The sequence below is a fragment of the Aethalodelphis obliquidens genome, unplaced genomic scaffold (genome assembly GCF_003676395.1).
Source record: "Aethalodelphis obliquidens isolate GAN/ISIS:26980383/991018 unplaced genomic scaffold, ASM367639v1 scaffold7, whole genome shotgun sequence".
NCBI lineage: Eukaryota > Metazoa > Chordata > Mammalia > Artiodactyla > Delphinidae > Aethalodelphis > Aethalodelphis obliquidens.
Genome location: NW_020837951.1, coordinates 12,742,773 through 12,770,274, shown reverse-complemented (window position 1 = coordinate 12,770,274; position 27,502 = coordinate 12,742,773). Strand labels below are relative to the sequence as shown.

The following is a 27,502-nucleotide window of genomic DNA, read 5'->3' as shown; positions in this document are numbered from 1 at the left end:
TGTGACTCCTTGATTCTTGTCCATTAAAAAGAATGGATAACAGCACAGGAAACTGTAAACAAAATGCAAAGACAACCTATGAAATGGGAGAAAATACTTACAAACGATGCAACTGACAAGGGATTAATTTCCAAAATATACATACAAACACCTCATACAACCCAAAAAAAAAACCCAATCAAAAAATGGGCAAAAGACCTAAATAGGCATTTCTCCAAAGAAGACATACAGGCGGCCAACAGACACATGAAAAGATGCTCAACATCACTAATTATTAGAGAAATGCAAATCAAAACTACGAGATATCACCTCATACTGGTCAGAATGGCTATCATCAAAAATGTCTACAGGGCTTCCCTGGTGGTGCAGTGGTTGAGAATCTGCCTGCCAGTGCAGGGGGCACGGGTTCGAGCCCTGGTTTGGGAAGATCCCATGTGCCGCGGAGCAACTAGGCCCGTGAGCCACAACTACTGAGCCTGTGCATCTGGAGCCTGTGCTCCGCAACAAGAGAGGCCGCGATCGTGGGAGGCCCGCGCACCGCGATGAAGAGTGGCCCCCGCTTGCCGCAACTAGAGAAAGCCCTCGCACAGAAATGAAGACCCAACACAGCCAAAAATAAATTTTTTTTAAAAATGTCTACAAATAATAAATGCTGGAGAGGGTGTGGAGCAAAGGGAACCCTCCTACACCGTTGGTGGGAGTGTAAATTGGTGCAGCCACTATGGAGAACAGTATGGAGGTTCCTTAGAAAACTAACAATAGAGTTACCACATAATCCAGCAATCCCACTCCTGGGCATATATACAGAAAAGGCGAAAATTCTAATTCGACAAGATACATGCACCCAATGTTCATAGCAGCACTGTTTACAATAGCCAAGACATGGAAGCAACCTAAATGCCCATAAACATATGAATGGTTAAAGAAGATGTGGTATATATACACAATGTACTATTACTCAGCCGTGAAAAACAATGAAATAATGCTATTTGCAGCAACATGCATGGACCTAGAGATTATCATACTAAGTGAAGTAAGTCAGAGAAAGACAAATATATGATATAATTTTTATGTGGAATCTAAGAAAATGATACAAATGAACTCATTTACAAAACAGAAATAGACTCACAGATACTGAAACTAACTATGGTTACCAAAGGGGAAAGGGGAGTGGGGGAGGGATAAATGAGGAGTTTGGGATTAGCAGATACACACTACTATATATAAAATAGATAAGCAACAAGGACCTACTGTATAGCATGGGGAACTATATTCTATAACTTGTAATAATCTATGACGGAAAAGAATCTGAAAAAGAAATTATACAAATAAATGAATATTATATATATGTATATATATTTTATATGTATGACTGAATCACTTTGCTGTACACCTGAAACTAACACATCACTGTAAATCAACTACAAAAATTTTAAAAAAAGAAAAGATACATGCACCCCAATGTTCATAGCAGCACTATTGACAAAAACCAAGACATGGGAGCCACCTAAGTGGACACCTAAGTGTCCCTCAATGGATGAACGGATAAAGATGATACATATATATATATATATATTTACTGAATAGCATAGGCAACTGTCTTGAATATCTTGTAATAACCAATGATGGAAAAGAATCTGAAAAAGAATGTAGACATATTGTATATACACACACACATACATATAACTGAATCACTTTCTGTACACCTAAAATTAACAGTATTGTAAGTCAATTATAGTTCAATTTTAAAAATCATATTAAAAAAGGATGGATAGATTTGCAATGATGTTCATCATAGATTATGTATGAAAGGCAAGCAGTAGATTGGTATACCCATTCCTTTAAAGAAAATTAAATAAATTACATCACATATAATAAGTTACATAGAAGAACTATGTGGAAGCAAACATATACTATTAATAGTAACTTCCTCAAAGGAATGGTGCTCAGCAGGGTGGAAGGGAGGACCTGCATGTTCTACTTTATATTCCTGTTATTGTTTGAATATTTTACGACCAGCTTTTATTTTGATATGGAGCCGTTTAAGAATAAATAAAACATATCCATATAATAAAACACTACACAGCCATTACATCTGTAGAAGAAGAATAAGTGACATTGAAAGATGTTAATAATACATTAGGTATAAAAGCTGATAACAGAATCATATGTCCAGAAGGATTCTGGCTTAGTTTTTAAAAAATCTATTTGCAAAAAGAGGTCTGGATTAGGAGATAGTAGTGTATGTAAGAGCCAGAGCTTGGGCATAAGGGAGACCTGGGTTTCAGCCTTAAGGGCTGTTGATTTGCCTATGATCTTAGGTAGATTGGGAAAGTCCTCTCAGTCTCAATTTCCTTAACTGTAAAGTAGGGATAACAGTATCTACACTATAGAGAGGTATTCTGTAAGGATTTGCTGAAATAATGCTTGTCACCCCTAAACTTAGCACCGTTACTGACACATAATAGATAAATGCTACCTGCTCTGGGAGCAATAATGATTATTCTAATAAAATCTTCAAATAATAATTATTAGGGATATATACCAAGTTGTTAACAAAACACTGACCTAGAGATAATAAATGGCTTTTTATTCCCCCCTCCCATCTCTGTGCTTAATCAGTATTTTCTAAGTTTCTTTTTTCTGACCATACTTTTGCTTTTGTAATAAAAACATATTTGAAAAATAGAATATTTCAAGCCGATAGCCAACATTATCCTTAAGAGTAAAACATAACAGACATTCCCAATGAGGTAAGAAATGACTTAGATGCAGGACTCTGCTGCGTTTCAAGGCAAAAAGGCAGGAAAGAAACTAACTAAACTATTGAGAAAGAAAAGACAAAAGTTAGGGTCATCTTCTTAGAATTTCCCTGGGAATCAACCAAAAAACGCTCCTGGTTCAGTAAAGTGGCTGAATACACAATAAATACACAAAATTGAAACTGCTTTCCCAGACACCCATTGGTAGCTATTAACAGAGTGGGCCTGTGGGTAGCAGGAGAGGCAGGTGGACAGGAGACCTCAAATCTGGACAACCTGGTGCGGCTGTACACACAGTGTGGATGGTGACCAGCCCCCAAGCCAGGGAAAGAGCCAGTCTCCAGAACATACCCCACAGTGCACCCAAGCCCCGATCTTATTCTCGTGAACAGTACAATTATACTGCACTGTTACTGAATTTGCATTAAAACAGTCGTGTATTCAACATAAATGTTTAACATTTACTGCTATTTTTGTGACTTATGCCACAGCCCTTTACTCCTAAATACTGCAGTGAATATTTACTAAGATTAGAGATATTCTCTTACATAATCACAGTATAGTTACCCACCTCAATTTAACCCTATTACAGACTTTTCTCTCATCTAATATTCACATTCCAACATCCTCAGTAGAACCAGTAACATCCTTTTATACTATTTTTTCCCTCCAGCACAGGATCCAGTCTGGGGTCAGAGACTGCATTCGGCTGTCGTGTCTCTTTAGCCTCGTTTAATCTGGAACATTTCTATGACTGTTCTTTATCTTTTTTTTTTTTTTTTTTTTTTTTTTTGTGTTACGCGGGCCTCTCACTGCTGTGGCCTCTCCCATTGCGGAGCACAGGCTCCGGGCGCGCAGGCTCAGCGGCCATGGCTCACGGGCCCAGCCTCTCCGCGGCATGTGGGAACTTCCCGGACTGGGGCACGAACCCGCGTCCCCTGCATCGGCAGGCGGACTCTCAACCACTGCGCCACCAGGGAAGCCCTGTTCTTTATCTTTTATGACATTGACATTGGACGAATACGACCAACCATTCCTCCCCCAACCCCCACCCACCCTTTTAAATAAAAATAGTTTTGCATTTGTCTGATGTTTCCTTGTGACTAGTTTCTAGTTATTCGTTCTTGGCCAAAATACTGCAGAGAGCATATATTGAGTCCTTCTTAGAGTAATACATCCGGAGGCACATGACACCTGTCTATCCCTCCCTGGTGATGTTAATTTTGATCACCCGATCAGGGTGTGGTCCGATCTCTCCACTGTATAATTACTGGGGTTTGTTTTTTGGTCTTGCTTGCAACTAATATGCAGTCTGTGGGGAGACAGTCTGACATCATACAAATATCCTGCTCATTGCCAAAACGTCCCCCTAGATTGAGCAACCCTTAATGATTCTTGAGTGATCCAGTCTTTACTAGGATGGTTGCAAAGGATGGCTTTCCAGTTCTAGCATTTCTTCCACTTCACTGGTTGACTCAGAATTTTACTGTAGCAAAGGTCCTCCATTCTTCCTATGTATTTGCTTATCTGTTATCAGTGTGGGCTCGTAAATGTCTGTTTTTATGGGCTTATAATTCATTACTCTACTTGATTGTTTTGGTGCTCAAACACTCCCAGATTTGGCCACTGGGAGCCCCTCCAAGCCAGTGCCTGTGTCCTGTGACACACCCTCGATGTGGTTTTTGAACATTCCCTTACTTTCTAGCCTCACGAGATGTCCCAGGCTCATCATGTACCTACCCTGCCCCAGCTCTGGGATTAGTCATTTCTCTGAGGAACTCTGGGGAATGGAATTACAGACCAAGAGCTGAGAGCTGCTAGAATATCCTTCCTTCTTGACCTTTTCAGCAGACAGAGCTAGGAAATAAATGTAGAGTGTGTGTGTGTGTATACAAATATACATTCAGGACTTCCCTGGTGGCACAATGGTTAAGAATCCACCTGCCAGTGCAGGGTTCGGTTCCTGATCGGGGAAGATCCCATATGCCGCAGAGCAACCAAGCCCACGCGCCACAACTACTGAGCCTGCACTCTAGAGCCTGCCAGCCAGAACTACTAAGTGCGCATGCTGCAACTGCTGAGGCCAGCATGCCTAGAGCCCATGCTCTGCAACAAGAGAAGCCCGCACACCACAACGAAGAGTAACCCCCACTCGCCGCAACTAGAGAAAGCCCTCGCGCAGCAGCAAAGACCCAATGCAGCCAAACAAACAAACAAACAAAATACATTCAAACACATATACATGTGCACGTATATATACACATTTTAGAAATCATGAGTTTGCATCTATATCTCCAAATTCATGGAATCTGAAGTTTAACAAGTGTTCTGAGTGATGCCTGCGATCAGAGGAGGGGGAGGGGGAGCTGCTCCCGGACCCCTGCCCCCAGTGGGAGGGGTGCGGGCACAGCCTGTATGGAGGAACGGACAAGCATGCCAACCTGGAGGGCAAATTCCCAGGGAGATTCCTTCCTGGACTGTTGTCTCCACTGGCAGTGAGTCTTGCTTTGCTCTCCATGGTCCACCAAGCCTTAGCATACCAGTCTGCAGAAGTCTCTCCGTAGGTCCTGAATGATGTTGAAGTAACTCAATGATGCTTCTTCAACAAATGGGAGCGTGCTGCTAAGAAGAAGGAGGGACTCTGAAAAGAAGAACTGGGGATTAAAGCATATCATTGCTAAGAGCAAAAAACAGAACACGTGTGCTTAGAAGTCAAAGTCGTGGTCCATGCTAGAACTTCGGCTTGAAGAATTATCTAAGAGTATTGCAAAAGACAAATAATTGGAAATCTGGAGAAATAAACAATCATACTAGCAGAAAAGCAGGCAAAGGATATGAAATGGCAAGTCACAAAGAAGCAATACAAATGGACAGTAAATAGGGGAGAATATGCCCGTTCGAACTAGTAATTAAAGAAAAGCAAATGAGGACAGCAATGAAAATATGTTTTTGGTCTAACAGTGTTTAGGTAATAGAAACAAAAAAGGAAACAACCTAAGTAGAGAAAAATATATAAAATATATTGAGAAAATGTAAGCGCTGTGATTCTGCTGCATCAGGTATCACATCAGATTGTCAAGGTGAATTTGTTTTGTTATTAGGCTGTAGGGTCCAAGTTTATTCAACTTTGTACACTTAGCACCTAACGATGCTCGGCACAAAGTAGGTTCACAAAAGGAAAGGTCATATTTCTTGACCACAGAGCAATAAAAGTAGGAATTAATCACAAAAGTTTATCTGCCGCTTGGAAATTCAAAATGCATGTAGAAGCGTGTGTGCAAATGTATGTGTGTGTGTGTAGGTGTGAGAGCCAGGGACACTATGTGTGATGGGTGTGGCGTGGGTCCGTGTGGGTAGATATAGCCTACACGTTGGGATGGGATGTGTGTGTTTGAGCGTGGTTCTGTCCAGGTGGTCTGTATATCGGTGTGCACACGTGTTGGGCTGCACCCCACGGGCCTGCAAGCCTTGCAGTTGTCCAGCCTCAAGACCAAAGAGCAAGCCTGGAAACAGCCACGGAGACATCAGTGGTTTATTGGACAGGGGATCTTACACGTCCAAAACAAAGGGTCCTGGAGCAACACTCCATGGTGTACAGCAGATGGCAGGTACGACATGGCAGCCATCTCGGCTACTCAGGGGAGAAGGAGGCTGCCATTTACAGGGGAATTGACGTCAGGTTGGCTCATCAGTCACCAGGGAAACCACGGCCGGGGCCCATCCCTCACCGCCCCTCTGGTTAATGACCATCACCATCACGAGGGCAGTTGTTTCCCTTTAAGAAACTAGCAGGTGGAGCCGTTCTGGCCTAAGGACTATAACAATTACTAGCTGGGGAAGGGGGTAAAGATGCTCAGGTGATAGCGTGTAGGAGAAGCAGGGCCTGGTCGAGCAGGGGAGGTACAGAGAGCAAGAGGGCCGCCATCTTGAGTGGCCTGACCACACACTGCCCGCTACGTCCCCTGCGCGACCCTTACCATCTGGCTCGCCCCTCTTCCGCAATATCCCTGGGGTCAGGTATGCAGAGGGGCACTGCAACCAGATACCAGACGTGCGATACAGACACAGCACCTAACCAGTATCAAGGGTAAGGCACTTATCCGGTCAATTTTTCATGGGAGTCCAGAGCAGGACGACAACGGCATCTCGCTGGAGACCCAACAGTCAGACTCCTTTTGCAGTGAGGCAGCCGTTGTTGCCCAGTCCGTAACTGGATGCCTTCCGCCCAGACTAGGGACCGAAGATGCTTAACAGGCGCGATACAGGGGAGATCGCGACCACTGAGCAAAATACGAGCGGTGACAGCATGCTGGGCTAGCACCACCCCCGCCTGCGGTTATCGCCCTGGCCTGCAGTGCCATGCCGCGGAGCAGGCACATGGCAATCGACCGCAGGGCTAATGCAACGCTGCTTTCTCCAGCAGGCAGAATCTGTCCTGTTCCCCACGGGGTTAGGGAACCCAAATCACCAGGGACTACCTGCCAGCCCCAGGGCCATCTTATAACGTGCCCCCCGGGGGCAGATCGCACAGCAAGAGCAGAAGTGAGTTATTGTCCTGGCCCATAGCTGTCGCCGGCTCTTTGGTGGTCGAGAGCCGTAGTCGGATGGGGACTAGTTGGCTCTGGTTAACATAGCGTAGGCACTGGGACGACGGCTCCTGGGATGCTCAGTGATAGTTCCGGGCTTGCGTTAGCCTGCTGATCCACAGCTGAGGGCAGGTTCCCATCCCTATATGGTTAACTGGCCCAGCAGCCTATCAGTTCGGCCGGCGGCACTGGGGCTGGAGGGCGGGTGAAAATGGCAGCGTGTGGCATTCTTAGCGGCCCATTCCTCAACTTCAGGGCGGGTCCCTTGGTCACCAGTGATATTCATAGGGGTCCCATATGTCACACACAGCTGTTCTAGACCCCCCAGTGGTGGGTTTTGCATTGCTCAACAACGTGGGTAGGCCTTTTGTAATGGCTTCCACCTGTTACCACACACCGTGGGCTGCACGTAGCTCTGCGCCCCCCGCAGCTGGGACCAGGAGCACCAGGGTACCTAGTATTTTGCCATTGCCCCAGGCCTCAACCACTCCTTTCCGGGTAACTGGCCACAGGCCTGTCTCTGAGCTAATATCCCTAAAGGCCGTGTCTGTAGCTGTTTAGGGGTGGAGAGTGTGGGTATCTCGTCTTACCCAACCAGAGAACGCCTAAGTATTTGATAGCTAAGCCAGGTCTGTACATTTCGTCTGTATGCACCAGCCATCCCCGTGCAGTCAGATGAGCCAGGAGCACGGGGCTGCTACTCTTAAACTGGAGAGCGAGGTTAACAGAGCATCGTCAGTGTAGTGGAAGATAAGGACATCTCTCACAGTGGTCAGCCGTCGCAGGGCCCCAAGTGCAGGGGACGGTCCCCGCACCCCGCCCCTCCCTGATCACCACACAGTTTGCGGTTCCCCCCCCCCCACCGTCCTTACCTTCCAACATCTCGGCGTTCACAGGAGTTTCCTCGGCTTCCTCGGCTTCCTGGCTGACAGCAGTTGGGCTGCACCCCGCAGGCCTCCAAGTCTTGTAGTTGTCCAGCCATGAGACCGAAGAAAGAGCCTGGCAACAGCCAGAGACATCGATGGTTAATCAGATAAAGTGTCTTGCACGTTCGAACAGAGGATCCTGGAGCAACACCCCACCGTGAGCAGCAGGCAGGACACGGCAGCCATCTTGGCTACTTGAGGGAGAAGGAGGCTGCCGTTTATAGCGCAATTGACGTCAGGTTGGCTCATCAGTCACCAGGGAAACCAGCAGCTGGGGCCCATCCCGCACGCATTTCGAGTTAACGACCATCTAGCCTAAGGACTAGAACAATCTCTAGCTGGGGGAGGGGGTGATGATGCTCGTGTGACAGGGTGTAGGAGAAGCAGGGCCTGGTCGAGCAGGGGATCTACAGAGCAAGAGAGCCGCCATCTTGAGTGTCCTCACCATATAGTGATGTGTCCCAGTTTAGTTTGTACAGGGCGGTGGTCAGGGTGTGTGACACGTGCCGAAGGCAGAAGCTCAGGCCCGTGGGGTCCCAGGAGGTAGGGCGGAGGCAGATGCCTTGTGCCGTGGCCAGGCTGTGGGCGTCAGCGGCTGAGTCCCTGGCTGGCCTGTCCATAGGTCCTGCTGCAGCTGTGGCCAAGGGCCACGGCACACAGGGGCGGGGGTGGGGGAGCAGGGAGACACAGGATGAGGGCTGGGGGGGCTGCGGGGGTGGGCAGGAGGCCAGCGCAATGCCTCCAGACCATCTCTCTGCAAGCAGCACTCACAGTCAGCCCCCCGCACTGGTCCCTGCCCCGCTGCCATCTCCCTTCCAGGTCATCCCCTCTTCCTTTCAAGCTATAGACAGGGAGTGAGTTCAAGGTCCTCCCACTCCCACTGGAGGTTTGGGGAAACAGTCCTGGCAAGAGGAGGGGGGCAACGTGTTCACTACAGGAAATGCGCAGGACAATTGCCTCCTAATAACTCAGTGCAGATTTCCGAGCAGCACGGCGTCTCCCGGGCTCCGCGGGCCGTGGAATTCAATATGATATGCTTCAGCCTGTCAGCTAATGGGCTGCTGCTGGAGGCCACGTGATCCAACCTTCCCGGGGGTGTTAAACGATGCTGAAAAGTGGCCCAGATTTATCCAGCGGCGCAGTGTGTGTCCCTGCCTGTGGGCGTGTAGGGAAATGACAAGTTATGAAAACAGGTCTTTGTGAGCAAGGTGGGCGGGGACAGGGTTTTCAGGGCTGCCCCGTGCCGGGGTCGTCGCCAGCTCACCCAGGTGACACACTGCTCCACGACATAGAGCATCAGTTTCCCCACCTGTTAAATCCATTATTTGATTACTATCCCCTCTCTAACCTGTCATTCATTCCCAGAACATTCCACCTACTATGTACTGAGTTGTGTGCTAGGTGCTGCCAGGGCTGCCAGTGGGATGGACAAGGCCCTGCCGTCCTGGAGGGAGGGGAGAGGGCATTAAATAACCGTCATGAGGAGCGCCATCAATTCTCACGGCCCTTTATCACCGGGGCCGCCGCCAGCTTCCCATCGCCGGGATCCCTGCACACCGTCCCACTCCGTGGTCCACCCTCCAATCCTAAGCTCAGTTGTCTGTCAAACCACAGCCCCGACCACAGTGTCCTCTGAACACTCTCCAGTGGCAAGGAGGACATCTTCAGGGTGGCCTGCACTGCCTGCAGGGCTGGCCCTCTGCCAGCCTCCCCTGCCCCACGCCGTCCTCGTTCTCTGAGCCGGATCTGTGCGCAGGGCCTCCCTCCGTGCTGCCTCCTCTCTGCTCTTAGTTAACCCCCGTCCATCTCGCAGCATCAGGTGGGCAGGGCCATGTCTGGTTTTGCTCATATCCCCACCTCCCCAGGGTTGGCACGGTGCTGGCAGGAAAGGGAGAGGGGTGAGCCAGCTGAGCAGGCCTTAGCCAGGTCACAGGGTCCCTGGCAGAGGTACGGACCCCCCACAGGGCACAGGGCACGGGAATCCAGAGGGGCCACAGGAGCCAGGCAGGGAAGTGCAGCTGTGAGGATCGTTATCTGACTCACGTGTTTAAAGGTCCCCAGAATGCAGGCGAAGGACTGATGGCAGCTGAGCAGTGGAGGTGGGTGGCGCGGCAGGAAGTCCTGCAGGCGCCCCGGGGGGACGGTGCGGGGCTGGGGAGCCGTGGGTACCTTCCCCGCTGGGGGAGGGATGGAGGGCTGGCCCAGATGGGGGCTGCCAGCGAGGGTTTGGGGTTTAGGAGGAAGGACCTGCTTTAGAGCCTACATCCCACTGGCCCCTATCGACCAGGAAGGGTCCCTGGGCCCCCGCTTCCCTGTGCGAGCCCCATGGCAATGGTGTTTGTGCCCACTGAGTCCTCTTGCAATGCCCCGCCCTGGGGAATTTAGGGGAGGGAGAATAACCTGCTCCCTGAAGGGCTTTCATTTATAATCTGGGAAGAGCCATAGACCTACTAAATAAAACGGCCTCAGTACGGACTTGAAGGGTCTACTATAATTACCTGGGAAGAGCCAGTCTGCTGGGCTTTTTTTTTAATTTGCATTTTTCAAAGTGTTTAATGGAGATTTATACAAAAAAAACAGCCTGTCGGGTAAATGCACAACTTTACATTAGGCTGAGAAGGCTGAGGGGATACTGGGTCTTCACCCCTCACTCCTCACCTGCACTGGCTTCAGCAGTCAGGAGGCCACCTTCACAGACTAGCAGATACAGAGACCAAACTAGTGGTTACCAGTGGGTGGGTGATGGGGAGGGGAGGGGGCGGGGGCAATCCAGGGGGAGGGGATTAAGAGGTACAAACTATGATGTATAAAATAACCTCCAAGGATATATTGTACAACACAGGGAATACAACTAACATCTTACAATAACTGTAAATGAGTATAACCTTTAAAAACTGCGAATCACTATGTCGTACACCTGTAACTTATATATCAGTAATATTGTACATCAACTATACTGCCTCAGTTTAAAAAGTTCTTTTAAAAATAAAAGAAGGCTGCCTTCGCTCATTCCCTCATTTATTCATTCCACACACATTTCCCGAGCACCTCCTCTGACCGGGGGTGGGATCCAGGAGTGAATGCACACAGCCCTCCCCTAGAGAGAGAATCACCTTGCAGTGGGTTAAAGGGGCACACAAAGGCTGGGGCGGGGGGACCCAAGCCAGCCTGTGAAAGTGGGGTCAGCTTTGCAGAGGAGGAAGCTTACCAGGCCACAGGGGAGGGGTCGCATCTGGGGCGGAAGGAAGAGCCTGGACCTAGCCCTGGAGGAATGGAAGAGATGGGGCTTTGAGGAATGGTCGAAAGTGTGCTAAGTCCTGAGCTAAGGTTCACCGGAGAAAGAGGCAGCCTCTCGGCGGGCTGCCCCGCTGTCCACCTCCAGGGGATGCCCCCAAGGTCCTTCCCTGGGTGTCACTGCCCCCTGCACAGTGCACAACCCTCACGGCTGCATGTGGTGGGCCTTTTGTTGGGGCGGGAGAAAGCTGGGCCCCAAATAGGCAGGTTCCCCAAACCAAGTGGGGAGTCTGAGCTGGATCCAGGTGGCAGGAAGCCGTTTTGTGTCTTTCGGGAGGAGGGGGACATGATCAGAGTGGCATTTCCGAAAGACCACTCTGGCAGCCTGTGGAGAATTTGTTGAGGTAGAGAGACAGTTGGCTGCCAAAAAATGGCCCGTATAGAACACATATTTTGCCAAAAAATATGACAAAAGCCTAATTCTTTTCATCTGCAAAGTGATGCTGCAAATCAACAAGAAAAAGACCAGTCGACAAATGGGCAAAGAACACGAGCAGCCAGTTTGTAGGAAAGGAAATACTCATGACTTTGAAACACAGAAGAAAGCTTCTCAACCTCATTTGTAAGAGAAACAAATTCAATGTGTAATGAGATGCTGCCATGTTTTTTTCACCCACCGACTGGCAAAGGTTAGCGTTTTGATAACGAGCCTCGTTGGGGAGGATGGGGGAGCTGGCCCTCTCACACAGTGTTGGTGGGACTGAAAATCGGTGTGGCCTCTTGGGAGGGCAATTTGGCAATATTGATTGCAATTTAAAATGCATATACCCTTTGACCTAGTAATTCGACCTGCAGGATGTACTCATACGTGTGCATAAAGATGCGTGTCCCTGCAGCACTTTATGTAGTAACAGAAAACCGGAAACAAACTAAATGCATCGATTGGGGGCCATTTAAGTAAACGAAAATATTCTAAGTCATTATAGTGCATCGCATAATGGCATGACAATGGTGCCATTAAAAATCTGAGGGCAGGGCTTCCCTGGTGGCGCAGTGGTTGGGAGTCCGCCTGCCGATGCAGGGGATGCGGGTTCGTGCCCCGGTCCGGGAAGATCCCACATGCCACGGAGCGGCTGGGCCCGTGAGCCATGGCCGCTGAGCCTGCGCGTCCGGAGCCTGTGCTCCGCAGCGGGAGGGGCCACAACAGTGAGAGGCGCGCGTACCGCAAAAAAAAAAAAAAAAAAAAAAAAAAAAAAATCTGAGGTCAGCTGACATGAACATATCACGCAACAACCTCCCAGAAACAGTGTTAAGTGAAAAGTAGAGTGCCGGTTGGTGGACACACACATATGTAAGAATTCATGTATGTGTACAGACTGTCTTTGAAAGGAACACACAAAACCCAGAAACTATAGCTGCCTTTGGGGACAGACTGGAGAATTGAAGCACAGGGGTGAAAGGGAGATTATTTGTCACTGTACATCTTTTTGAGCTGTTTTTATTTGTTTTAGTCATTATATATATGCATTAATATCATATGGGCATTTAGATATGTATCTCCACTGCATATTTTTAAAAAATTATTGCAGCCACTATAGAGAACATTATGGAGGTTCCTTAAGAAACTAAAAATAGAGTTACCATACGATCCAACAATCCTAACTCTTGGGCATATATTGGGAGAAAACTCTAATTTGAAAAGTTGCATGCATCCCAATGTTCACAGCAGCACTATTTCCAACCAAGACAAAGGAGCAACGTAAATGCCCATCGACAGACGAATGGATAAAGAAGATGTGCTACATGTATACAATGGAATATTATTCGGCCATAAAAAAGAATGGAATAATGCCATTTGCAGCAACATGGATGGACCTAGAGATTATCATACTAAGTGAAGTAAGTCAGACACAGAAAGACAAATATCACTTATATGTGGAATCTAAAAAAATGGTACAAATGAACTTATTTTCAAAACAGAAATAGACTCACAGACAGAAAACAAACTTATGGTTACCAAAGGGGAAAAGGTGGGGGGAAGGGATAAATTAGGAGTTTGGGATTAACAGATACACACGACAATCTATAAAATAAACAAGGACCTACTGTAGAGCACAGAGAACAATATTCTATATCTTATAATAACCTGTAATGGAAAAGAATCTGAAAAAGAATAGATATATTTGTGTATATGTGTGTGTGTGTGTGTGTGTGTGTGTGTGTGTGTGTGTATAACTGAATCACTTTGCTGTGCACCTGAAACTAACACAACATTAAAAAAAAGAAGAAGAAGAAAATTACAGCAACCACAAGAAGCCCAGGTGGCTGAGTGTCATTCCCATGCAGCGGAGGCTCATTTTTACCATGTCCTCGGGGAATGAATTTCCATGAACGTGAATTTTCCAGATACATTATAAGAATCAAAACTCTTTAAAAGCTTTTTTTTCAATAAAGGAAACCCCTGTAAAACGTATAATATCCTTCCATATTTTATCAAGAGTGTGGAATGTGTGCAAACGTTTCCTGACTAGGAAGCCAAGGGTGCTTTGCCCCTGCACTCAGGGCCCCCGTCGGCTGTAAGGAGGCTCCTGTCCCTCCCCAGCCCGTCAGGTGCCACTTGACACACAGCGTGTGAGCACAGAGAAAGGGCTGAAACAAGAGTGTCATTTCTGGACCGGGAGCCCGGGTCGGAGTTGACGTTCTGGGTGTCGTGACGCTGGTGGCTCCCACAGGGGTGGCTGGAGTCCTGGGATGTTTTGACCTTGCAGTAACGGGGGCAGCTGCTTCCCTCTCCCTGCTGTCCACTGCAGAGTCTCTCTGGTGGCCTATGGGCTGGCGGAGGGCAGGCTACTGCGGCCTTAGGCAAGGTGAGAAGCTTCTCCAGACCTAAGTTTCCCCAGCTGTGAAAGGGTAGTGATATCACCCAATGGCCAGGGTGACTCTGGGGCCTGGGACAAAGCTGGTCCTCCACACATGGACACCGTTTTCACCACCGGCCACCCTTGCCCACACTGCCTGGCACACTCCTGTCCCAGTTATGGGAACCTGGCCTCCTAGGTTCCCCCCCCACCGCCATCACTTTGCTGCCCAGCCGAGCAATTCCCAAGGCCTCCTGTTCTGTAAACCTGGCTGGGTTGGGGTGCCTTCCAGGAAGCAGAGAACGGCGAGGGCTTTTTTATTACATGCCAGGGCTTTTCAGAGAAGTGTTTGCTGATGTGGTGCTACTCAAGGTCTCCCCAGAGCCTCCCACTTCCACATGTTCTCAGCTGCCTCTGTTGGTGGGACTCACCCGCCCTTCCAAGAGGGGCCCATCGCGGCAGCACAGAGGAGAACCATCTGGAGTGAGATCCCGTCTCCACGAGGCCGGGATCCCAAACTGGCTTTGGCCTTTCTAAGCCAAGTCACTTCATCTCGGTTTTGAACCTCAGTTTCCTCATCTGTAAAATGGGGAGATAGTAAGAGTGTCCATTTCCCGAGCACGCCTCTCAGACTAAATGAACTAACACGTGCAATGTGCCTGGCACGGTCTGGCCGTCGTATGTGCTCAGGGAATGTGAATGAGGAATGTGGTTACATTCAGATCACCCTGTGCTGTGACACGGCTTCCACCAGCTACTGGAGGAGCCCTGATGCCATTCGATTCCCCGCACTGAGGCTGCTTTGTGCAGGGCCGACCTCCTCAGCAGACCTATAGCTAGAGCTGGCGTGGCCAGACCACCTGTCTCTAGGCCTGAAGACGCCAGCGCCTTGGGCTGTGTGCTCTGCTCCAGCCTGGGAAGGGCACACACTCTGTCTGGGCTCCTCATCTATTCTCCACTCCTGGCCCCGATCCTCAAGGGGAAACTTCAGTGACCTGCTTTGGACTGGGCTTTCCAGGGGATGGGAAGGCTCCCGAAGGAGCTTGGAGCTGGGCTGCAGCCAGGCCACAGAGCCTAGGACTGGAGTTCTTAGTGGGAAGATACAAGATATTCCCAGAATCCCCTGACTCTGGAGTCTTAGGAAACCCATGTGGCCCCCATCACATTGTGCTTCTCAAGTGGAGAGTATGTGGTGGGGGTGAGATGCTCTGTGCAGCTGTAAGATAAACACAGTCACTTTCTTGGAGCAGAAATTTTATTTGAAGATTGAAGCATTTTTATAGTAAAACAAATATGAATTGAGGCAAAAAGGTAACATGTGTCCACCAAGTCCCATTTCATTGTTTCGACTTGGATGTACAGGAAGAACACATTTCCCAGTATCCCCTGCACTCAGGCTGGGGCCAGGTGACCAGATTCTGGCCAAGGGCATGTGGGTGGAGGTGAAGTCACCTCTCCCTGAACAACCCACTCCTGCAGTCCTCCAGTCTTCTCTTCCTTTTGGAGGCAACTGGGAAGCCGTCCTTGAGGAGAAAGAGGCCAGGCAGGAAGCAGCCGGGACCCTGCATGGAGGAGTGTCATCCTGGAGAGCCCCCTGACCCTGTCAGATTTGCACAGGCAAGAAGTAAACCACAGGGGTGTCCAGCTGCTGTGATTTGGGGGTTTAGCTCAGCATCACATAAGTCAGCATCCTGACCAACATATGGACATAATATGGAGCCCAAAGCAATATGTACAGGACTTTAAAGCTAAGACATGAGCCTTCAAGTAAGCGGCTGCTGCAGCTGGCGTCAGGGCCGTGCCCGCAGACTTCGGACCTGCCAGTCTGGGCTGTATTTTTCTCCAGCACCGTCAGTGATAGACCCAGTGACCCACTGATGCCACGGCCACTGGCCCTGGAAATGGCTCGAAGCACAGCTATGTCAGCGCCTGGGGAGGAGCTATTGAGGTTGAGTGTCTGAGCAGATCACATGGCTCCTGCCTGATGACTGAGGCCAAGCGAGAAATGAGCCCAGCACCAGCCTCCGAGGTCCCCACAACCATTCTATGGGGGGTGCAAGAGGACGGTCCAGCTCCTGCCTCGGGCCCTGGGGTGAACCCACCCTGACTGGTCACTGTTGCCAGCACGATGCACGTCTTCCAGGAGCCATGGCTGGGCTCAGGCGGCGGTGGGAGGAGGCTGTTCTGGTCATGACTTCAAACAAGTTACTTCTCCCAGGGCCCCAGTTTTGCCACAGGTAGAAAATTGGAAGTGATGATGATGATGATGGCGTTTGAAGCTATTTCCTTACGTGCAACCGCAATATATATAACAGAACAACAACCAAAACAACAGAAAAGGAAGAAAGAAACAAACAAAAACGCAACAGCCGAGATGCTCTTGGGCACCATGGAATCTAGTTGAAAACCCTGAACTACAGGCTGGCCCTGGCTTCTGCTCTTCAGATTCCTTCGCTGGGGAGGCCTGAGCTCACATCCCTAACTTGCTGGGCATTTGGGCAGGGCCCTTGCCCTCTCTGGGCTTCCAGTGTCCCATGTGTGAGATTGACAGGTTGGAAATGCTCTGGCCGTGGATAGAATGTTATAACAAAGCGCATTACTTAGAGACAAAGCTGGAGCTGCTTGGGTTAAAAACAGAGTGCGGTCTGAGCCCTGAGGGGCACCACCAGATGCCCAGGGCTTCTGTGGGAGGCAGCTGCATGGAAAGACCCCTGGAAGGTATGCCTGGCCCGGTTGCCACGGGCCAAGGCAGTGCTAACGTCCCAGGCTGCTGGAGCAGCCTCCCCACCTGGTGGGGGGACCGTGGGTGACAAACCTGGGTTTCTTCAGCAGGGAGCAGGGTGGCAGCTCTTACTGCACGGCCAAGCCATGACCTGCGGGCACAGGAGTCTAAGACCAAGAGGCTGGCACAGAGTTGGAGCACAGAGAGTGTGTAGGATCTGAATGTTTCACAAAATGGAGAATCCGAGGGGTCCAAAGAACAAAGGCGTTCCCAGGGGTGACAGAGCCTGCCTGAGGGGCCCCCACTGTGGAGGGGCTGTGGGAAACGACGCCTCTCTGACGCCATTGGGTGGTGGTTTCCAAGGGGCAGGGATCCCATTTATTTATAACCCAAGGCCATCTGCCTTTCTCTTTCCACCAGCTGGTCCACAGGCTGAGAAATGTTCAGAGCAGACATAGGTTACCCCCAAAGGGTCAAGGGCAGGGCTGGCGCCAGGACAGGGCCACCAGGTGTGTCAGCAGCACCAGGTGGCCTCTCTGGAGCAGCTCAAACCGCTAAGTTCTCCAGGGAGCTGCCCTGCCCTGAGCCTCCCCATGGGGGCCGAGCTTGCAACACACCCCTACCCAGCCTGGCGCTGTGGGCAGCGGCTGCCGCCCACACAAAGCTGGAAGGAGCCAGTTTCTCCTCGAGGGCAGGCGTGCCGCCAGACTCTCTACGACGTGGCCAGGCTCTAGGGGCACGTCACTCCCTCCCTCAGGGAGACTGTCCCCAGTGGATCAAGGGTTGGGGGCTTTTCCAAACTCCTTCCTCCATCTCCCCCAGGATCTCACAGGTTCCCTGAGGCAATATTTAGCTCCCCAGCCAGACATTAACCATTAGAGGAGAAAAAAATTGGAAGGATCCCCTTTCTCCCCAGCTGACCCCAAATGAACAAGCCCTGTCAACCCTGCTGGATTTGCTGTCGCTAATTATCACGCAGAAGAAATCGTCGGTACTTTGCAGTACTTTGCAGCCGTTTCTACGTGGGGCCTGCGTGCAGAGACACTCAGCTCTGTTTTATTATTGCATTTTACGAAGTTACCAAGACAACTGAGGCCAAGTAACAGAACCTCGACTTCATGCGCCATGAAAATTTAATAAAGAATTTTTAAAGGCTTTTAAGAAGCAGAAGCCGCAGTCCAGCAGCAGCAGGGAGGAGGGACGAGCATGTGGGGCCGCCCACCAGACCTGGAGGAGCCTGGCCTGTCAGGGCCATCCACGTGGGCGGGAGTGATCTGTGGCACCTGTCCAGTTCAAGCATATCGAGACTGGTCCTTTCCTCAAAGGACATCTATTAAGATGCTTCCTGGTGCCAGGCTCTTTACATTGGTTACAACCCATCTCCACTGTGCAGGAGAGGAAGAGGGAAGGGGGTGGAACCACCGGTCCATGGCCATGGTCACATAGCTGGAGAGCGACAGGTCCGGACAAAGACACTCGCTCTTCCCACAGCGCTCAGGGCCTCTGCTGGGATTCTCATTTTCCCCGTTCTGATGCAAGAAGTTCTGAAGGGAGATGCTCCTGCTGACTCTTTTCATCCCCCAGCTCCTTGCCTTGCTTCTGCAGCCTGGGAGGGGGCTGGAGGGACATGGTGAGGGGTGGGCAATGTCCCTGTGGCCCCAAACTACCGCCTTAGCAAATGCCTTCGTGTCGGAGGAAATGTTCTGCTTGTGAGCCTCCTGGTGAGCGTGTTATGTTACCCCAGGGCTGCAAAGACCCTCTTTCCTCTGCTCTCTAAATAAGGCTCAGAAGCAATTTTGCCATTTTATGCCAAAGCTCAATGGTGCTCAGTGTGTATGTGTGTGTGTGTGTGTGTGTGTGTGTGTGTGTGTGTATGCACACATGCATGTATAAGCAGTATGCTGTGTGGTTTTCCTAGTTATAGAAAAATCAGGACTTCTGGTTACTAGAGATGGAGGTAATTGAATATGTTGCCTGTTCTGCAAAGCTCCTTTGCCCCTGGAACAGGAAAAAAAAAAAAATTTCTAACATATTTCATGAGGGAGAAATTCATATACCGTATGGGAAAATTTCTCCCATATCTGTCAAACTCAGTAGGAGATTGGCAAAAATACCAGTCAGGGTGAGTTTGCCTCGCTTGGAGAGAAGGACAGCTCTCAGCCACTGAGCGAGATCTCGTCATTTCTGAGTTTTGAGGGAAGGGGCTCAAATGCCAGCCAGTTAAGCCAGTTCTCAAGGCTGGGACCGAAGAGTTTAGGGCATTCATCCAGAAATGAAAAAAAATTAAGCTATTTTGGAGTAATATTCTGCCAATCACAAGGCAAATTCCAGGTGTCAGAGGAGCAGCGGAAAGCATTTTTCACCCTGTGAATGTCTTCAACTACATGAGGATGAAGCGGGGAGGAGAGGGAGGGGAGCTGACTGTTCTGACTTCATTTGTCCTGATGGATTAGAACATTCCAGGAGGAACCTTTTCCCTTCATCCCTTTACACTTTGCAGGAAACCAGAAGCCAGTCTGAAGATAACTCGGCATCCCGGCAGCATTTGGGTTTACAAAATGCTTTCACGTGTATTATGCTTTCCATCTCTTGTCTTCTGTTCCCAGAGACAAAGTGAGAGAGGAGCTGTCACCCCCGGTGCAGCTCAGGAACCCGGAGCCCATAGAGCTCAGTGCGAAAGAGCAGGTGGGACTGCCCCAAGCTAAGCCCCAGAACCCCAGGACCACCTGAGCCAGCACCCAGCCTCTCTCAGATGTGGGTTTCTGCGTCTGTGAAATGGGGCCAAAACCCTCTCCTTGGTGGGCTGTAGGAGCATTGACGTGCTGTTACGAGAGCGGTTATCGGGCCGAGAAAGGAGCAAGGCGTTGGGGGCTGGGCTCTGCCTTTCACCAGCTGGGAGGCCTTGGGAAAGTCACCTGACCTCTTGGGCATCAGTGCCCCCAGCTATGAAAAGAAGGTGATGAGAATCCTCATCCTTTGTGGGGTCGCTGGGAGGATGGAGATAAAAGTACTTTGCAAACTGTGAAGCGTCCAACAGATGGTACACTCACGTGGGAAGGGGAGTTGATTCTAGAAAGGGATGGAACACCATTCCAATGTCTAGGCTCGTCCCCAGCCTGGTCCTGCTCACCCTGACTGACTACATTCACATCAGGATTATCTGCTCTGAACTAACCAACCCCCCACAGATGCGGCGGGGCTGGAGAGACAGGCTGGATGCCCGATGGAGGAGCCGTGGCGGGCATGATCCAGCCTGGTGGCCCTTAGTCTCCCAGATGGGGTTGCCCATGGGGGACGCAGCCCAGAGCAGAGCCCGGGCACGAAGGAACACGGAGAGACTGCCCAGGGTCAGAGGAGCCACTGTCTGCTGGGGTCCCGGGACACGGACACGTTCACAAACTAAACCGCCAGGGCATCCGCAGGGGGCTGGGGGGCAGCAGTGTTGCAGCTCAGGCTTCTCGCCCAGGCCCCCTGGACAGTCCCAGCACCTGCAGGGCCCCGGCTCGGTGGGTGCCCGAGGGGCCAGCGTGAATCCAGCACCTGCCTGACCGTGAGAGAACTCACTGCTTGGTGGGAACGAACGCCACGACACCACAGCACAAGTGTGATAACAAAGGACTTCCCAGGTTCTCACAAGTAGAAGGAGGGGGAGGCTCACTGTTGGGGGGATGGCAGTGGGGACACTTGAGCTGGGCCTTGAAAGATAAGTAAGCTTCCACTGGACAGAGGGAGGGTCCAGCAGAGGGGACAGCAAAGGTGGGACAGCACCGAGCAGATCCGGGCCCCGTGGCCCTCCCAAGGGGGTGGGAACCAGCACATTCTCTCCCGAGTGGTAGCAATGGACACAAAGGGCCTGTTGGGAGCACAGAGACTGCTCCTGAGGGCTGGGGGCTGAGCGTGGATTTCGGGTGGAAAGGCAGGAGGGGACTGGATCACGAGGGGACCTGAATGCCAGGTCGGGGGCTTGGGCTTTAACTGGGAGGAGAGAGGGTTGACTGGACTGGGGGACTGTGCAGTCACCGCTGTGCTTCTCAGAGTCCTCCCTGGGCTGAAAGGGACAGAAGATGGTTGAGGGGTTTAAGAGGCAGAAGACTGATGCAGTGCAGCTAAGAGCTGATGGGGTCTGAGCTGGGAGAGTGGATGGAGGACATACAGGAGGGACCCAGGAGTTTGGGGACGGAGGCGCCTGTCTCCAGGGGCCCCTGCCCCGCACATGGGGAGGGGCCTGTTGGGACCAGCAGCGCCAACAGACTCACCGAATCCAAATCGCCTTTACAGGCCCCGTTCTGACCAGGCTGCGGGGACAGAACTCCTGACCGTACCAGCAGAGAAGCCAAGCACATCCCCTGGGAGGCAGGAAGGAGGGGAGCAGGTAAGGCCAGCACTGAAGGGGGAAGGATGCTTTCCGGGTACACCAGAAGGGGCACGGCAGGCACGGCGAGAAAGGATGGAGGCGGGCAGTGGCCCAGGGATGCACGCAGCCCAAGCTGGAACGGACCGAGCTGATCTCATCCGTTCATTGAAGCCACTCTGGGGGCCGGCCCTGCAGGGGCTCAGTCAGTGAACAGTGACAGCGTCGGTGTGGCTGGACTGTGTGGGAACACCAAAAGGAGGGGCAGGAAGGGCAGGAGAGGGTGGGGGAGACGAGGCTGGGATGGAGCCCGAGGGCCCTTCTCAGGGCTGGGCTGACCCCATGGGCAGAGCTCAGGGACCCAGATCCCCACGGAGCACCTCTCTTCCAGGAGGAAGGAAACACCTGCTTTTGCAATCACTTCAATTACACCCTACAAAACGAGCAGCAATTACCAAAGGGGATAAACACAGTGGGACTTCCTATTAGGCACGAGTCGGTGGGGGAAGTCTCCTATCACTCACTCTAATAACGGAGCAGCCTCTTCATTCTTCCTGTTCAAAGAAATTGAGCAAATAGGGCCCGCTCTGTCACTGACTGGCCTCCTATAAAACGGCAGCCTCGTCTCCCCAGTGCTCACCGAGGGCCGTGGGGCTTCTCAGGCCCTGTCTGCCCTGGAGGGACTCCTTCTAGACAGTGACCCTGGGGGGCCACCCAGCAACCTGCCTCCAGATGACACACAACGGGTGGGGCGAGAACGGTCCTCATCCTGGGAGCTGATGTTCACATATCACCTCAAACAATGTGGCTGGAATTCAGCCTGTCGATACATTTTTTTTTTCTAAAATATTCAGTGTGCTTGGTTGGTCTGGGACCTGATGACTGCACCCCGTTTTGGCAAGTGAAGGCTTTCTGGAAATCAACTTCAAGAAATGGTATAGGGCTTCCCTGGTGGCGCACTGGTTGGGAGTCCGCCTGCCGATGCAGGGGACGCGGGTTCGTGCCCCGGTCCGGGAAGATCCCACATGCCACGGAGCGGCTGGGCCCGTGGGCCATGGCCGCTGAGCCTGCGCGTCCGGAGCCTGTGCTCCGCAACGGGAGAGGCCACGACAGTGAGAGGCTCGTGTACCACACACACACAAAATAAATAAATAAGAGAAAAGCGGGAGAAGGAAGATGTCTGTGCTGGTCTAGGACACACCTCTGCCACCAATGACTTTCTCCCTGGCCCTACATTTGTGAGCATTTTCTGAGCCCTACTGTGTGCCAGGCACCGTGCTAATCAATGCCTTCAAAGACCCTTCATCCTCCTCCCTCAGAGCCTGATGGTCATCTAAATCCAGGGCCCCCAGGGTCCTATAACGAGGACCCTCTGGAAAGGGCCACATTAACCCGAAATCCAACAACACTCTGGATAGCTTGGCCGTTCGAGGGCAGTCTCTTGTCTGCCTGTGGTCAGCAGGCCCTGGACCCTGACTTGCCTGGGGCCATTTTCCAAAATGCTACCTTTGGCTGCCTCTGAAGCTTCCCCTCTGAGCGGGGGCCGCCTGGGGACACGGATGCAGACAGGGAAAGGGTCTCATGGATGGGAGGGCACGGCTCCCCCTTGCCCGGCTTCTGACGTCAAGCTCCCGCTCGCTCTGGCCCTTACGCAGGTCTTACTTTCCTTCCCTCTGAAGCCCTCTCCTCCCCTCCAGGGCACCCTGCGCACTCTGGGCACACTTGATGATCACCCCACCCATGGAGAGCTTCAATCAGAGGCCACGTGACTGGGGGGACGCCTGCTTTGGGGTCAAGGTCAAACAAAATGATCTCAGAGGCTCCCGCCAGCTCTGAGACTTCAGCAGCCTTCCTCAGTTACCTCTCAGTTAATCATATCTTAATGAATAACACATGGGACACTGCAGCAACAGGCAAGCTCATGAAATCAACGAGATCGGTCTGTTAACCGCACCCACGTAGCACATGATTGCGGTGGGTGAGTCCCGCAGGCCTGCTGGGTATTTCCACTTCATTTTCACAGAATGGGTGGTAGGAAGTCCACATGATGTCCCTGGGCTCTAACCGTATTCTCTTCGGGACCTCAGCAGACCCCAGTCCCGGCTGCCTCAAGTTCTTTCTTCTCCGCAGCTCTCCGTCTTGGGGTTGTTGGTGCCCCCTTCCCCAAACACAGCAGTTTTATCCCCGGCGGTGGCTTCCCATGAGCCCAGAATAGAAGAGGCCATCTGTCACGTTTTGGGTATCATATGTCCGCTGATGGCTCGCAAGCAGGTGGGCCACCAAGAGGTGCTGGGAGGAGGGCGGTTGAGAATCAGGCAGCCTCTGGAAGTGCAGAACATGGAGACGATTAGGGGGAATCTCAGGTGGGAATTCTCAGCATCCTGCCATCTCTCCCCCGGCAGGAAGCCTGGGGGTCTCTTGGGCTCGGAAGGGCTCAATCTTCTTCTGGGAGGACAGAGCGGCCCTCAGGACAGAGCGTGTCTGGAATGGGAGAGCTTGAGGGCACTGTTTGTGCAGGGCGGGGGATGGCCCTCAGCCAGCGGGGCTGCGGGGGTGGCCTCCTGCAAGGTGCCACTGTGAGGGGGTCGGCCCCCCGATGTGGCGCTCCGGCCACACACCAGGCGCTTCTCGTCCAGCAGGGACAGGTGGTATTCACACAGGTCAATCAGCGAGGCTACCTGCTCGTGCAGGGGCAGCATCTTGAACTTCCTCTGGGCCAGGTAAAAGAAAGCCTCCACGAAGGCCTGCAGACACATCCCTGTGGGTGAGAGACTGGGGTTAGTGGTGTGTGTGTGTGTGTGTGTGTGTGTGTGTGCGCGCGCGTGCAGAGGTGACTGGGGTTAGTGGTGTGTCTGTGCGTGTGTGTGTGTGTGTGTGTGTGCGCGCGTGCGCACGCGTGCAGCGGTGGCTCGGCACGCTGCCCTGGGAAGACCCGACTCCAACCACCAGGTTCTCTCCCCACCGCTGTCTCATTCTGGAAACGACACGGGGCTGGCTCACAGTGCCTGCCATGCGAAAGTCTAGCTGGGTGTTTGCAACCACTTGCAGACTCAACCCTTAAGCCACCCTGTGAAGAAGGTTCGATGAACCCTGTTTTACAGATGGGGAAATTGAGTCTCAGAGAAGTGGAGAGACCTGGGCAAAGCCTAGTGGGTACACAGCGGTGGGGCTGGGACTTACACCTAGCCCAAAGCCTTATCCCTCTGCACCACCATCAGATGTTCCCATTAAAACCCATCGCACTGCTTTAATAATAAGGGAAAGGGGTATGAAGATGAGCCCAATCTGATGGCAATGTTCTATATCCTCATAGGGGTGTCAGTTACGTGAGTGTGTGCATTTGTCAGAATCCACAAATTATATTACCTTAAGATTGGTGCCTTTTGCTACATGCAAATTTGACCTCAAAAAGTAAAATATACCTGACCCCTTCTCTACCCAAAACTGTATTCCGGAAGGTATTAATAAGAGTCCCCATTATGCCCCTGGAATGTTCTTCTCCTGCTTTGCCTCATAAACTCCTACTCATCCTTGGGATCTCAGCTGAAAATCACTTACTCAGCTAAACCTCCCCTGAGCCCCAGATTACATCCAGCTCCCGGGAGAGGCTTCTGGCACTTTTCTCTGTCGCACCTTGGGTGGCTCGTTCAGGGCTTATTGTGTGGTGCTTTAACAATCTCTATCTTCCGTCTGGACTGCGGGCTCCAGCTCACCTCAGTCCCCCTGGTGCCAGGTCCCCAGCAGGCGCTCAGTACAGAGGGACAGACTACACGAGTGAATGAATGCATGAATGAGTCGGTGCTAGGTGCTTCACAGACACGCCTTTTCGAGGTCATTATTATGATGCCTCATTTTACAGATGAGGAAACTAACCATCAGAGATGTCGAGTAACTTCCCTAAGGTCACAGAGCCAGAGAATTGTGGCCTGGAAATTCAAACGCTGACTCCCAATGCTTTTAGCTATGTTGTGCTACATGAAAGGTTCTGAGTCTTCCCAATGTCGTCGTTAAAATGAACCCTGTGACCCACATTCATGGGATTCCATGGCCTTCTTGGGGAAGGCGGCTCTAAGGCATACCAAATGCCACACGGTATTCTGGATGAGGCCAGTCCCCACTCCACTAATCCACACCTTCCCAGGGGCCTTGTTTCCCGGCTCAGACGTGCTAGCTGGCTGCTCTGTCACTGCAGGCAGAAGCCTGGCCTGGAGTTTGTAAATACTGGACATGGACCTTGGGATCTGAGAGATCTTTTTGCGTCGGAAACTTGAGCTGAGCAAAGTTGTTTTTTCTTAATCTTCTTCTAAGTCCATCAAAGCTTTTTTGCTTGGCTTCTCTTGACTCCAGACGTTCTGCACGTCCCCTGCTTGGTCTTGACAGGCGTTGATAAAGAGGACAGTAACCCTTTTAATGTAAACAGAGGCCTGGTGTGGACAGAGACACAGGGGAATGGAGGCCTCAGTCTACAATCAGGAGACAGACGTTTCCTAACCACCGACTCTGGGCCAGGGCTCTCCTAGGCTGTGCGTCCACGTGTGTGTGTGTGTGTTACAGTCGGTGGGAGGATCTGGTACACACAGGGTGAAGAGGCCAGGATCTAAAGCCCGAGAAACCCAGTGCAGTCCCAGCCCCCAGCTTCCCAACCGCGTGATCTCAAGAGCACTGCTACTCCAAGTGTGCTCGACCGATGGGTGCCGAGTCCAGGAGCTGTGTGTCCCTGGGCCCTGACAAGCTAAGGAGCTCCGGCTAGAATGGAAATCGCCCTCCTCATCGATCACATTGCTTAGTTCAGCTGGCAGGACTCTGTAGCAAGTCTTTCTCTTTGTAAAGGAAGCCACACGCATTTACATTCTGGCTCGACTCTCTTATCCAGGACTGTGAAGAACAGTTCGTGACTGCAAGCGTCAGGAGCTCTGCGGTCTACACCCCCTTCCCCAGCTTTAATGTCACCACGACCTTGTCAAAATGCAGATTCTGGGGTGGGGCCCGAGACCCTGCATTTCTGACAAGCTTCCCAGTGGTACCCAGGCTGCTGGTCTACACTCTGAATAGTGAGAATTGAGCACCTTTCTCAACGAACACTCGTTTCCTTCCCTTAATTGGAGGCAGGCTGTGATTAGAGTTATAACACACCGAAAAAATACAATGAAGACCTTTTCTGGAGGAAAAAACATGGCTAAATATCACCTGGAAGAAGACATTCTAAAATGAGAAATGGGATTTAACGTGTTATACTTGGTTTTCTTTTTGCTTGTCTACATTTTCTGATTTTCTATAGTAAACGTGTGCAATTAAAAAATATGCAATGGGAAATTCTAGAGTAGAAAGAGGTGATGCAGGGGCAGCTGCTTTGAATTATGAACCCTTTGCTACTATTTAAATTTGAAGTCATTACTTTGAAAAAATACAATGCAAGCTTTCTGCATATGTGTTCTACTTTGATAAAAGTTATATATCTGTATATTATATATATGTATGTTATATATATACGTATATCTGTATATTATATATATTTATGTTACATATATACGTATATATATGTATATTATATATGTGTATGTTATATATATATGCATATATATGTATATTATATGTGTATGTTACATATATACGTATATATGTATATTATATATATGTGTTACATATATACGTATATATGTATGTTATATATATGTATATATATGTATATTATATATATGTATGTTATATATATACGTATATATATGTATATTATATATATGTATGTTATATATATACGTATATATGTATATTATATATGTATGTTACATATATACGTATATATATGTATATTATATATATACGTATATATATTATATATATGTATGTTATATATATACGTGTATATATATATATATATATATATATATATATATGTGGGGATGAAGGGGAATGGACATTACTGACTCGTGTATGTGGGGATGAAGGGGAATGGACATTACTGACTCGTGCGTGGGTCCCGTACACTGCGCCTGGTGCTCTGATCCTCACTACAACTCCCATTGTGCAGATGAAACTGAGGCCCAGAGAGATGAAATAACTTGC

General features: G+C 50.5%; 1 protein-coding gene and 1 long non-coding RNA gene across 4 annotated transcripts in view; one reads left to right on the top strand and one right to left on the bottom strand.

Annotated features, from left to right (window-relative positions):
- The first annotated feature begins 678 nt into the window (after positions 1 to 678).
- On the top strand, positions 679 to 13,203 carry LOC113619740 (uncharacterized). Its single transcript, XR_003432513.1, has 2 exons — positions 679 to 739; positions 13,121 to 13,203. It is a non-coding gene; the product is annotated as an uncharacterized LOC113619740 (long non-coding RNA).
- Positions 4,991 to 27,502, bottom strand: part of TTLL11 (tubulin tyrosine ligase like 11) — a 264,638-nt gene continuing 242,126 nt past the window's right edge. For 2 of the 3 annotated variants that reach the window (XM_027104962.1, XM_027104964.1), the window contains one exon: positions 22,505 to 24,197. In XM_027104962.1, coding sequence (XP_026960763.1) covers positions 23,905 to 24,197 — 293 coding nt within the window. In that variant the 3' untranslated portion in view covers positions 22,505 to 23,904. Of the gene's footprint in view, positions 5,382 to 8,220; positions 8,348 to 22,504; positions 24,198 to 27,502 lie in introns of those variants that run through there. The other variant, XM_027104963.1, reaches the window with a different exon arrangement.